The following is a 14,016-nucleotide window of genomic DNA, read 5'->3' as shown; positions in this document are numbered from 1 at the left end:
GCTTCGTAATGCGCCACACATTCTCAATCGGAGACAGGTCAGGACTGCAGGCAGGCCATGCTAGCACCCGCACTCTCTACTTACGCAACCATGCACTTGACTGTGGCTTGGCGTTGTCCTGCTCTGGATGGCAGCATATGTATCTCCAAAATGTGTACTAATGTGTATTAATGGTGCCCTCACAGATGTGCAAGTTACCCATGCCATGGGCATGCCATGCCATGGGCACACCCCCATACCATGACAGATGATGGCTTTTGGACCTGACACTGATAACAGCTTGGACGGTCCTTTTTCTCTTTGACTCGGAGAACACGACGGTTGTTTTGTCCAAAAACTATTTGAAATGTTGACTCACCGGACCACAAAACACGATTCCACTGTGCTACTGTCCATCTCAGATGAGACCGAGCCCAGATAAGTCGGCTAATTTTCACTTCTGGACAGTGTTGATGTATGGCTTCTGCTTTGCATCGTAAAGCCTTACCTTGTATCTGAGGATGCAGCGGCGAATGGTGTTGAGTGACTTCCTGAGCCCACGTCAGGATATCCATTACAGACTCATGACGGTTTTTTATACAGTGACGTCTGAGGGATCGGAGATCACACGCATTCAGAAGTGGTTTTCGGTCTTGCCCTTTATACACCGAGATTTGACCAGATTCCCTGAATCTTTTAATTATATTGTGCACTGTAGAAGGTGAAATGACCAAAAATCCTACAGATTTGTCTTTGGGGAATGTTGTTCTCAAAGTGTTGGATTATTCGCTGACGCATTTGCTGGCAGATTGGCAAGCCTCGACCCATCCTTGCTCTTGAAGGACTAGGCCTTTTTTGGAGGCTCCTTATATACTATGATTAGACGATTGCCTCAACTGTTTCACATCACCTCCTTATTTCAACTTGTCACATCACTACTAGTCCTAAATGGCCCTTGTCTCAACTTTTCTGGAACATGTTGCATGTATCAATTTCAAAATAAACCGTAAACCTTAAAAAAACTGCAGTTGATTAAGTAAAACATAAAAAACCTTGTCTTTATACAGTTTTTGATTACAAACAAGTCAAAGTACATTTACAAATCACTCCTCTTTGTTTTTATTAGCATTTTCCATACAGTCCCAATTTTTTCAGAATTGGGATTGTACAATAGCAGTGTTGAATTCTCGATTCTGATTGGCCAGAAACTGTTGCTTGAATTTCTAATATAGTCGCTTTGACAACAGTGCCAGCTGCAAATCACAGATTTATATCCAGGGGCTCACATATTAAAGTTATTGTTTCCGTTATTGTAACACACTCTTTCACAGGGACTTGTCTGGCGAACACATCACACGTTCCAAGTGTTTTAGTCTTTACATATGACATGGTGTGCTTTGTAATGTTCTGCTTGAATACTCTTTGCTATAGTTCATTACGTTATACTATAGTCAGGGTTTTAAAATGTTGTCCCATGTGCCTCTTGTTAATGGCTTTTGATTCTACCTGGTGATGTGTTTCCTTCTGAAACAGGAAGTGGGGACGTGTTGAATTGCTAGACAGATCTACAGAACAGCCAGTCGACACTGAGGTACGTCTCGACAGAAGCTTAGAGAGCTAGCTAAACACGAAGAACAGTACAGAGTTTAGGGAGAGTGTTCTTACAAATGTCAATGTTAACGAGGACGATCGGGTAGATGAGACGTTTTCGGAGTAACGTCGTACATCTCTGACTTGAGGTCTACTATCAGCGGCGTCGATGGTGACGAAGGAGACATCTAATGTACCCGAGTGGTAGGCTTATAGCTAAATGGCTATGGTTAGTTAAATAATACACTACTCTAAAAAGATATTACTCTTACTGATGTACAGTGCATAAGGACAGAATCACGTTCCTGATCAGCTTGAGGAAGCAATACTCCATAAGCATGTACAACACTCTTCTAAAACATTATATCATAGAGAACCACCATCTTGCACAAATTCCTCCCTCTTCAAAACGAATAAAATCCAACCATTTTTTTCCTCAACCAAAGGAAGGCTGGGAAAAGGAATAGTGTGTGTGTGTGGGAGGGACAAAAAAACACCGACAAACCATGTTTGCTGCTAATGAGCTGCTACTGTAGAGCAAGACACACACCTCAGGGTGGGACGTAACCGTTCTAGAGAGTATTTAATTGGACTAACACAAAACTAGGACAGTTTGAGTCATCAGAAGAAATGAGTCGTTTATCAGGAAGTGATTAACGAGAGATCAGATTCATGATCCATAATTGCATTAATTCATTTCTAAGGGACAGGTACATGAGTAGATATGCGATTTCAGGGCCGCTGTAACAGTTGTTAGAGCATGGACAAGGGTTCTCTAGGACCAGGGTTGGGAACCCGTCACCAAACACCTTCTATAGTGGACATGACTGATTGACAGCTGTCCACCTTAGTCCTCCTGACACATGCTGAATTGAGTACATCTGGAAATCTGAGTTTATGACAAGTCAGACTGAGTATTACAGACGACTAAGGTTTAAAACAGAAGCCAAAGAGCAAATGAAAGCTGTTCCTGTTCTACCTGCTGCATTGCACTGGAGCGGCTTTATGACTTCCGACTGTGATGAGTAAGAAACGTAGCTATTGAGCAACACTGAAAAGGCGTGGTTGGTTTACAATAAAAGTGATTACAACCTTATTATTTATTTATGTAGTCGCGTTTTTAGTTTTTTAAAAAGAAGTCACCTTCGTTTGACGTGTTGCCGACCAGGTCGGTGTACGTCTGAGTCCTGTGCTCTCTCTCCATCTTCCCGGCCATCCTCCTCTTCATCCCGCCAGCGTCTCCGTGGCGCGGCCGGCTGTTTGTCTGTAGACGAGCCGTTCCAGCGCTTTATCTGCTCCCGACGCTGAACTTTCGCGGCGTCGCCCATTCTCCCAAAAAAAATACTCACTTTAAAAAAAAAACAGGGAAAATATTCACACGGACACACCCTCCATTGGAGATGTTTACATGTCGCGAGCTAGCTAGCTGGCTAACTGAGCTACTTCCTTATTCAAAATTGCTTGGAGGAAGTTACTCACGGCAAGCGCGCGAGCGTTCTTTACAAACCAACGCGTTTCAACGGAATCCTTAAATATCAGCCTAAACAACTTCTAATGCTGTACTAACATTGTCTGTACTCCTCGACTAAATAAGAATGCGACTGTGGAGGGGGAAAAAAGAGAGGTTTAGGGACAACGACTTGACATCGCGCCTGTCAAACACTGTCAAAAATAAATAAATAAATAAAACAAATCAAAATATGGCGTTTCTCTTCCGCGCTGCTAGACGGCGCTCGAGGCAGGTACTTCCGGTGAAATACTTCCGGTTGGTTTTGACAACAGAAATTAAGCGGCGGAAGCTAGTAGGATTACAGTGAAGGCGAGTTGCTGGATTTTTGAGTTTGTTGTAAAAAAAATAATAAAAATAAATAAATAAACACGTCAAAATGTCGGACGACAGGATCGAGAGATCAGATGGGAAGGTAGTTAAGATGGAAGTTGATTACAGCGCTACTGTGGACCAGCGACTGCCCGAGTGCGAGAAAATGGTCAAAGTAAGTGAGTGAGTTGAATGAACGGAGATGTGCGGCTGAGTCATGATGCAGCAACACCGCTTATTAGCGCACCTAGCTAGCTCACTTTTCCTCACTTTAAACGTCTTACTTATTCCGGTTTAATGTAAACAAGAGCACAAATACGTATTAGAGTTCAATTCTCCTATATTATGACGGTTTTATGGTTGTACAGTAGTTTAAACTAGCGTTAATGTGCTCGAGCTAGCTAAGTCTGCTTGTTAGCAAGCCGAATAGACTCTCACCCGTAGTGTTTGCAGTGTCAGAGGAAATAAAACCCGAATTTATTTATACTGTTTTTAAAAATAATAACAAATTTATCTCATTAACCAACAACGAACGAAATCTGTCCGATGTTTGCGTGAGTTTTTAACATATATATATATATATATTTAACATTCTCACACACAGTCATCTTTAAATCCATGTCTAAATATCCACAGAGCTCCCGTGTATTAGGTAATGAAGAAAACAACCAGTGACGTGCTGTTATAGGAAAATAATGAACGACAGGATGGTGTGATGAAGTGTGCAAATCCGTTAATGAACACCACCTCATACTTTTTAACTGTTACATTGAATGTTGTGGGACATGTTCGTTCCTGTTATCACTTACAGTATAGTAGCTATAAACACTCTTTCACAGTTGTTTATAAGGACAAAAACAAACAAACAAACAAAAAAAACCCACCCGAACTCTTCTTTTTGGAAAACTTACCGTGTCTGTGTAAGTTGTTAGTAGGGTTGGACGATATATCAATATAATATCGATATCATGATAAATGATTACATGATGGATTTTTCTGAGATATTGTTGGTATGGTGTTGTATTTTTTAAAAAACGTTTTTAATAATTACTGAATGGATGCCGTTGATTTAATGTAATAAAAAAAAAACAAGAACTTCATCTTGTTTTTTTTTTGTCTTTGTAGGCATTAAAGACAAGTATCGTCAAACTCGATTAGAGTTTTTTGTTTGTTTGTTTTGCAGACAGTTTGTTAGCTAAATTATATATCATGATACACATCGTGTGTCATAGAAATGTCCTTATGTATCGCAATATGATATTTTTGTCATATCGCCCAGCCTTAGTTGTGAGTATATAGTGGCACAGCGTACCGCATTTTATGCATGTTAACGTATAACACTTTATGGAGTGTGTTATCTCACTTATACCACAGCGATTTGCCAATGATTAGGATGTTAATTGATTGATTAATGCACATTTTAATGGTTTATCGATAGATTTAATGTTGTGGAAGTTAGTTCTTGTTCGCACCTGTATTATAGTTGCGCTAAATTCGACTGCTTCTCTCTGAAAAAAACACAGCCTGTCATTTTCCTGAGAAACTGGAGCTGGGAAGCTTTGACAGTTACAAAATGCGTACAACAGAGGCTCCTTCTATAAATATTGAATAAATGTCTCCGCATCAATGATGATGCATTATGCTTTAAGTAGCAACATCTTTTAAAATCCGTTTATTCGTCGTCTGTCTTCGGTTATGTGCAGCGTTCGTCATACAAATCCCTGTGTATGAACTGTTACTATAGAAACAATAAAGTACCAGAACGAGCACATTTAATATCAACCTATCGTTCATGTTAAAGATGGAACTACTTTCTGAGCCGTGCCGGTATAGAAAAATCATGCACGCCTTCTGACCAATCCGATTCGAGCATTTAACCATTTAACTGTGTTCCAATCAGAGTTGAGAATAACGACAGTACACATTACCTGCGTAATTGCCTTTTATGCTATTATAGACTAATACAGAAAACGATATCGTCAAGTCTGCATGACATTTCTGTAAGTATCCACCTCAAACTACAGTTCATCAGTAAAGATTGCAGTTGAGACAGGGGTCCATTTAGCAGGTTGAAGTGTTACCTCAGGTCAAACTGAACACCCGCCCCCACCCAAAAAAAACAACAAAACCAAACCATGTGTATAAACTTTTGTCGCATGTTGCAATGCATAATCTTACTTGAGCCACTTTCTGCAGTTTTGTGTGCAAAATTACTGTTACACCGCGTTCTTTAATCCTCTGTGTGAATTGTTTTTGTGTGCAGGAAGGCCGACTTCAGGAAGCTGTCGAGAGCCTTCTGTCTCTGGAGAAGCAGACCAGGACGGTCAGTCTGAGTATTCTATAATTTCATCTGATTTACGTGGGGTCGTTGTTGCAAACATGCACACAGAATAAGCCTTTTATTAGCATTTGGATTTCTTTCCAGGCTTCGGACATGGTGTCCACATCCAGGATCTTGGTGGCCATCGTTCAGATGTGCTATGACGCAAAAGACTGGGACGCGCTCAACGAGAACATCATGCTGTTATCGAAGAGGAGGAGTCAGCTGAAGCAGGTGAGATTATATAGTCCATACAGGATTTCGCGGAGTTTTTTTGTGGTTGTTGTGGCCAAAAATGCGCGATTTTTTTTTTCCTCAGCTTTTTAAAAAAGTTGTGGAGTTTTTTGCACTTTTTATTTATTTATTTATTTATTTATTTATTTTTTGCAGAAAACTATTTGAATCGGCGAAATTGCCATTCCAACTAAATTGTTTTGTGCGTTCTTTGGCTGTGATGTTTGTTGGTAAATAAGACGTTTTAGCTGTACTCATGTTCAACGCACGTGAATCGAAGAGGGCTTTGACTGATTGAGCATTGTGATGCTGTCACATGACATTTCTTTGGACAAATCTGCAATAATTTAGAAAAATTGCAAACTCTTCAGAATATTGTGGAGCTTGCTTGATTTTGCGTTCATTTCTGCGATCTGCGAAATCCCGGGTGGGACTTATTTATATAATGCTCTGTGTACACATTCACAACCGCACACAAGCTTCACTCAGGCGAATTAATTTAATGAACAAATATAAAATATTTATTTATTTATTTATTTTATTATTGGACTTTTGTTAATAAATTTTATGTTGAAATGGTATTCCCTAATACAAGTAGAAAGTATCCTCGCTAAACACTATAAATAAAAATACAAGAAGAAAGACGCTGTTATTGTTCTCTCATAACAGTTTGTGTATCTGTTACACAACATGGAAGTGATTGAGTGAGCGTGGTATCTTTGCAGGCTGTGGCCAAGATGGTGCAGGAGTGTTACAAATACGTGGATGCTTTTAGTGACCTGACCATCAAACTGAGGCTCATCGATACTCTCAGAACCGTTACCGCCGGAAAGGTCAGTTCTCCAGCCATCTCCAATTTAAAAATGATCTTGATCTGTAATCGAGACGCTCATGCTCCTGTGATCCAAATCACTGCTGATCTGAGTGACGCTGTTGGTCTCATTCACTGGCTAATGACTCTTCTGTGTGTTATCCCATGCAGATTTATGTTGAGATCGAGCGCGCAAGACTCACTAAGATGCTGGCCAACATTAAAGAGCAGAGCGGTGAGATTAAAGAGGCCGCGTCCATTCTGCAGGAGCTGCAGGTGAGTTTTTGTTCTTTCGGTCATGCTGCTCGTCTTGGCAATTCTTGTAATCAAAGCTTTATTAGTCAACAGTTAACCTCAACCAGCCAGCTTATAAGCCATATCACTCATAGAAAAATTTTGTTTTAGGTCAACTGGACATTATTAATTTAAAACCTATTAGACCAGTTCCAATAGTATTATTATTGTGTATACATAAAATGATTGGCACTACCCCTGATATTTATTCAGCAGGAGGCTGCTTGAGACAGCAAGATTTTGAGAAATGTTTGTGTTAACAAGGTGAAGTGAATATATATGTGTGTGTGTGTGTGTGTGTGTGTGTGTGTATATATATATATATATATATATATATATATATATAATATATAAAAATTTTAATGCATACATGCCTACACGTCCTGCAGCCTTATGTAACATGTATACCTTCTACTGGATAACAGTAAGTTTGTGAAGATGGCCAGACATTAAACCTTGAGTCTTGGATGGAGCTGAATATTGGCATGTTTTATATTTTATTTAGAGTTCTATTAGCAGCAAAATGCTACTACGAGTGAGGTGAAGTAATGGATTGTGCATACACTTGTATTATAATTTTTTTTTTTCCGTTGCCTGCTAACTTTTTACCAGTATACTCAAAAGTTTGTGGACACTTGACTGAAATGTTTGTCATGATCTTACAAAATCTTTTGATCTGAAGGTGTATGATCTAAATGTTTGAAATCGGTGTTGTAGACAGAAATATAATTGTGCCAACGTGTTAATTTTCTGATGAAAGAAATAAATATCTTATTTACAAAAAATATATATTTTTAATGGATGACTTGGAGAGAAATATTCCGAAAAGCAGCCAATAAGAGTCCAGCATACAGTAGGTGTGAACTCCTCCTTTAATGCTGTTTAAAAAGCATCTCGGGGAGATTCCTCAAGAAATCGGTTGAGAAAATGCCAAGAATACATTTCTGGCAATTCTAGGCAAAAAGAGGGTCTACTTTGAAGCTGCAAAAATAGTAAATTATTTTGATTTATTTTGGATTTTTTAAAATTATACATAATTCCCATAGTTCCACTTGTGTTACTCCAGAGTTTTGATGACTTTATATTATTATTATTCCTATATGTGGGAAAAAATAAATAAATAATGAGTGTTTCTAAACTTTTGACCGGTAGTGTAATTGTTTACACTATATAATCATTAATCAGTTCACCATTAACATTCCCAATATTCAATATTTCCTTAAAATCCCCATGAACTCAAAATGGAAGTTTTGTGAAGTTTTAGTATGGATATGTTCACCTTAAGGTTATCTGTAAGCCAGTGTGCTCCAAAACAATCACAAAATTTGCATTTAGAAGATATGTGTTCGAAATTGACAGTCTCTCTCTCTACCACCAATACAGATCAGCTATTTTGATGCACTCAGCTTCTCATCAGATTTTCTGTCCAAACAAATGCTCTCTAGAGTGCCGTCCCCAACATGCCGAAGTTGCCATTGTTGAGCGAGAGAAATCATATCAGCAGCCGTGTGTCGTAAATACGTCTTTGGCTCTTCAAGCGTGCGCTTTTTTTATTCAGTTTTCCAACTGTCAGTTGGTTAAGAAGGAAATGACTTGAATTCATTCACTTCAAGACTTCACTGGGGACTATAAGTTAAAGTTGGCACACACAGGTCTAAGAGTAGACACAACACCTTAACATCATTTTGTTTTAGGTAGGATCTGGAGTAGCACTCTTCAATGTATTCTCAATATAAACGCTTTCCCTTCATCCTGCAGGTGGAAACGTACGGCTCCATGGAGAAGAAAGAGAAGGTGGAGTTCATCTTGGAGCAGATGAGGCTGTGCATAGCCGTTAAAGACTACATCCGCACTCAGATCATCAGCAAGAAGATCAACACCAAGTTCTTTCAGGAGGAAGGCACCGAGGTGAGAGCTGAGGTTAAACTGGCACCAGCCTGCAGGTTCACGCTGTTCTTGATCTTTATTTGAACACCTGCGAGATTACAGCAAGGTGTGAAACTGAAGAACGATTCATTTATTTAAAAATATTTATTTCCAGAAATTCAATCAACCAACACTCTTATTTAGGTATTAAATATTAGGTCACTAATTCAATACAATATTCCTGAGATTTATGAGACAATTTGTCATGGAATTGGAATTTTCCACTGTTTTTCTGTATGGATCGGTGGTCTCACTCTTTGCGAGAAAGTCTTGAATGTGAAGGCCTGATTTGTTCACTTCTGACCAGTCAAATTGAAAATAAAGACCAACGTCTTTATTTGCTGTGCTGTCTGTTTTGCTCACTGAAATCCTCCAATGCTAAATTCATTTTGCTCACCGTTTTTGCTCCTCCAGGTACTCCGGTTTCGTCCCCCAATCCAAAGGCATGCGTTGTATTCTGATCGGCATTTCCAAATTGTCCGCAGTGTGTGAATGGGTGTGCGATTGTGGCCTTAGATAGTGTTGTTGGTTTGTCATATTGTGAATATTTGAATCTCGTTTCATGACTTTATAATAACCGTATTGTAATATTTTTCTTTGAGAGTTATTCATTATTATTTCTTTTTAAGTTGTATCGTTCTGACTGGTCTCCTTGTGCTGTTCTTAGGAGTCTAAGCTGAAGTACTACAATCTGATGATTCAAGTGGACCTGCATGAAGGCTCTTACCTCTCCATATGCAAACACTACCGGGCCATTTACGACACTCCATGCATCCTAGAGGACGGCTCCAAGTGGCAGCAGGTAATTCATTAAAGCTGCAATTTCATAGACCAGAAAACCAGCAACTAGCATAATTTAACTGTAAAGTATGACATGGTAATTACGTGGATTAATGTCCCCCCCCACAGAAGTCTAATCTGTCTTTTCTAATTTGCGTGTTGTGCTCCAGGCCCTGAAAAGTGTGGTTCTCTACGTGGTTCTGGCTCCATATGACAACGAACAGTCTGATCTGGTCCATCGGATCAGCGCAGACAAAAAACTGGAAGAAATCCCTAAATATAAGTAAGTGAGGCATTAGAAAGCTTCTGGGAAATTATTCTGTTTCTCAAACATGGGAACTGCAAACAAGTCTGTCCTCAGTTTAGTCCTTGAGAATGATAAGGCAATCATTTCTGACCAAACCTGTTCTGTCTTCTAATGGTGCATTCGACTTGCCACGGAAATGGGAAGTCGGAGCTCGGAATGACGTCACTTTTGCCCAACGAAATGCCAGTTATATCTGTGATGAGTGATGTATATTTTCCTCCTCAAAACAGCGAACTGTATAGTGTTCTGGAAAGTGTTATCGTTTTAACAAGCAAATATGTCCGACTACCGATTAATCTAAAGCAAATGTAAGATTAATATAAGAAGTGCTACTTTGTTACTGTTGATGCTGTGAGCAGCCTTGTTGATTCTACATCACTTGCTGAACTCTTGAGTTGAGGAAATCATCCAGAGTTCTCCGGATAGTAATTGAGTTTTCTGTATTGTTTGTACTTTTCTACTTAGTGGTAAGAAATGGTGACTTGCGTTCGAAAGCAGCAGCTGGCTAAAACGAAACAAAGTCTGATCTCTCAACCTTTGCTGTTCTCTATCTACCCCCCCAGGGATTTCCTGAAACAGTTCACTACCATGGAGCTGATGCGCTGGTCCTCCCTGGTGGAGGATTATGGGAAGGAGCTGCGCGAGGGCTCTCCTGATAGTCCTGCCACTGACGTTTTCACCTACAATGAGGAGGGAGAGAAGAGATGGCAGGACCTGAAAAACAGAGTGGTAGAGCATGTAAGTTGTTCAAAAAATGAGCATGCCTGTACTGTACTTTTTGCACTATGAGCGTATAATCTATCTATTTCTATGAGCCTAAAATCAATATAGACTTTTCTCAATCAACATTTTTCTTTTATATATGCATTAACGATTACAATTAATTACGCTTGATTAATAAGGAATAAAACTGCTTGTGACCCGCTACAACATAGTGGTGTGATGCCATTGCCTCACTGAAGTTGATTATTTTCCAATACCTGCATTTACTGAAGTGTTTTATTCCTGATAGACAACAACAATTACAATCTTTATCCATCAATGACCTGGAGGACAAAAAAAACATGGCTTCTAGTCTGGAAAATATTATTATAATTTATATTATTATAATATTATACTTTTCCTCATTCCAATAATAAATATCTGCTGTTTTCGGTCTCTTTTAGAACATAAGAATTATGGCCAAGTATTACACGAGAATCACAATGAAGAGGATGGCTGGACTTCTCGACCTTTCCATTGATGTGAGTTCTGTTTTGTGTTGTCAACCCCCCCCAAACCCTTTTTTTGTGGAAAACTACTTGAATTGGCGAAATCTAATAATAAAAGGAAGTGTTATTTAACAAAGACATACTTAATTGTTGATATGGTGATGTTTTCAGTAAGGAGATGTTTGTTTAGCCTTTTTGGAAGTAAGTAAATTTTTATTTATATAGCACATTTAAACACAGCAAAGCTGACCAAAGTGCTGAACAGAGTAAGAAAAGGTTTCAAAGAAAACCAAATAGAGACAGACAAAAAAAAAAAATCGTATAAATTAGATTATAACGCCTGGGAGAAGAGCGTTCAGCGAAATACGCTTTCAGCATCTTTTTAAAAATGATAATTGAGGGTGCAAGGCGGATGTCCAGTGGCAACTGATTCCACAAGCAAGGGACGGCAACTGAAAAAGCTCTATCCCCCTTAGTTTTTAAACGGGATCGAGGGACGTACAAAAGAAACCCATCAGAAGATCTTAAAATTCTGCTGGATGAATGTGGTGTAAGAAGATCTTTGAGATAAGGAGCTTGATCATTAAGAGTTTTAAAGACAAGCAACAGAATCTTAAACTGGATCCTAAAATGGACCAGGAGCCGATGGAGCGATGCTGAAATCGGGGTGATATGATCATATTTCTTTACCTTGGTCAACAGCCTTGCAGCTGCATTTTGAACCACCTGGAGATGAGCAAGAGATGACTGATGAACACCCAAGTACAATGAATTACAGTAGTCTAAATGTGACGTGATAAGCATGAATAACCTTCTCCAAATCCTGGAAAGACAAAAATGTTTTAAGTTTAGAAATAATCCATAATCGATTAAAAGCTATTCTTAACGACTGAATTTATTTGCTTGGTTAAGCATAATCCTGAGACCAGGATGATACCTAACCTGGGAAGAAATTGAGGTGAAGTAATTACGAAGCTCTTTAATGAGACCATCAATCTCGGGGGACCAAAAACAGTTATTTGGAATATTATGGAAGGAGTCTCTAGTGTCAGTGCTTTGTAAAAAAACAAGCACACAAAAAATAATAATAATTGAGATAAAGCTGTAACTATAAGTTTTCTGCTATGGGGAAAGTCTTCAGGACAGAGAGCTTTGCGGTATCTCGCGAACATGAGAAGCTGTAATTTTTTTATGTTCTTCAATGGAGGAAAATTAAAGGCTGGCGAGGGAACGATTTGTTTATAGCTGCTTATAACGTTAAATGTAGCTATAAACAGATGAAAAGTAAAATGTGTCGTTCTTAATAAAAATGAATAAAAATCTCTTGGCGTGTGCATCACACCAACCTGTCATTGATTATTTTCTTAAAACAGCACAATGTGTTTTTATATTAATTAAGGAATGATGCATCATACTTTTTTATCTATTCATATCTGTTGTATTCCTTACAAATTAAATGAGGAGGGAAAATATATTTTCCCATGCCTCACTCTATCTTCTCCTACAAGCCCCATAAATACTAGACTAGAACTCATGCGGTGCTTTCCTGTTCATACCTGTTCGTTCTTTAGGAGTCTGAGGAGTTCCTGTCCAACTTGGTAGTGAACAAGACCATCTACGCCAAAGTGGACCGGCTGGCAGGCATCATCAACTTCCAGAGGCCCAAAGATCCCAATGATCTGCTGAACGACTGGTCCCACAAACTCAACTCCCTCATGTCCCTCGTCAACAAAACCACACATCTCATCGCCAAGGAAGAGATGATCCACAACCTGCAGTAGCCACAGTCTTCAGCTCGGGATCAGATTACATGGCTGGTTCAACTGGACAGAATTACTTTTTTGCCGAAAAAATCCCCCAACATGTTTAGTTAGAAGCCCTTGTCAGTAAAGACGATGATGTCAGTGCTTCATTCACACATCATCTGGATGTTGTTTAATTGATATTGGCTTTGTTGTTCAGATGGTCTGGACTCACTGTAAATGTGCTGATGTAGAGGCAGCAGACAAATCTGATCTCGGACGTTTGGTTTCCCGAGTGCAGATTAAACCAGGTTCACGGCCTTGGTACACGAATAATATTCTGTTTGGAAAATGGCAAAAATCTGCAATTGCTGTATACAACTGTTGATCCATGCTTGATAACATTCGAGTGTTTTGCAAAGTACACATTAAATCTTTCTTTTGAAGACGGTGTTTCTTTTATTTCGTAGTAAGTTAATAAAAAAAATCTTCTTTACATAAATAACTTGCATGTTAACATTTACATTGATCTGAGATGACGTTAAAACTACTGACGGGTGAAGTGAATAACATTTGATTATCTGGTTACAGCGGCACCTGGCACAGGGTGAGAGATATTAGGCAGGAAGTGAACAGTCAGTTCTTGAAGCTGATGTGTTGGAAGCAGGAAAAATGGGCAAGTGTAAGGAACTGAGGAATGACAACCAGTGAACAAGTTGACGGGGTCATGAGCTCCCAATGTTCACTGATGTGTATGGGGAGAGAAGGCTAGCCTGTCTAGTCCAATCCCACAGAAGAGCCACTGTAGCACAAATTGCTGAAAAAGTTCATGCTGGCTATGATCTAAAGGTGTTGACTTAGCCCTCAGATCGCAATCCGATCAAGCATCGGGGAATGTACTGGACAAACAAGTCTGATCCATAGAGGCCCCACCTCGATGTACAGGACTTGTTGCCAGATACCACAGCACACCTTCAGAGGTCTTGTTGAGTCCATGCCTCGA

At 39.3% G+C, this 14,016-nt stretch overlaps 2 protein-coding genes across 4 annotated transcripts in view; one reads left to right on the top strand and one right to left on the bottom strand.

The window, feature by feature from the left end:
- Positions 1-3,244, bottom strand: part of ppp1r12c (protein phosphatase 1, regulatory subunit 12C) — a 45,202-nt gene extending 41,958 nt beyond the window's left edge. For all 3 annotated transcript variants that reach the window (XM_017482165.3, XM_053684158.1, XM_017482166.3), the window contains exon 1: positions 2,713-3,244. In XM_017482165.3, the coding sequence (XP_017337654.1) occupies positions 2,713-2,897 (185 nt within the window). In that variant the 5' untranslated portion in view covers positions 2,898-3,244. The remainder of the gene's footprint in view (positions 1-2,712) is intronic.
- A 91-nt stretch (positions 3,245-3,335) lies between these two features.
- On the top strand, positions 3,336-13,459 carry psmd12 (proteasome 26S subunit, non-ATPase 12). The gene is made up of 11 exons (XM_017482167.3): positions 3,336-3,563; positions 5,652-5,711; positions 5,814-5,942; positions 6,668-6,775; positions 6,925-7,029; positions 8,806-8,955; positions 9,641-9,775; positions 9,924-10,036; positions 10,624-10,798; positions 11,227-11,304; positions 12,843-13,459. Exons 1-11 carry the CDS (start codon positions 3,456-3,458, stop codon positions 13,050-13,052), a joined length of 1,371 nt encoding a protein of 456 aa, XP_017337656.1. The 5' UTR covers positions 3,336-3,455; the 3' UTR covers positions 13,053-13,459.
- The last annotated feature ends 557 nt before the right edge of the window (positions 13,460-14,016 follow it).

This window comes from Ictalurus punctatus, chromosome 12 (assembly GCF_001660625.3).
Source record: "Ictalurus punctatus breed USDA103 chromosome 12, Coco_2.0, whole genome shotgun sequence".
Classification (NCBI taxonomy): Eukaryota; Metazoa; Chordata; class Actinopteri; order Siluriformes; family Ictaluridae; genus Ictalurus; species Ictalurus punctatus.
This window is presented reverse-complemented; position numbering and strand designations above follow the sequence as displayed.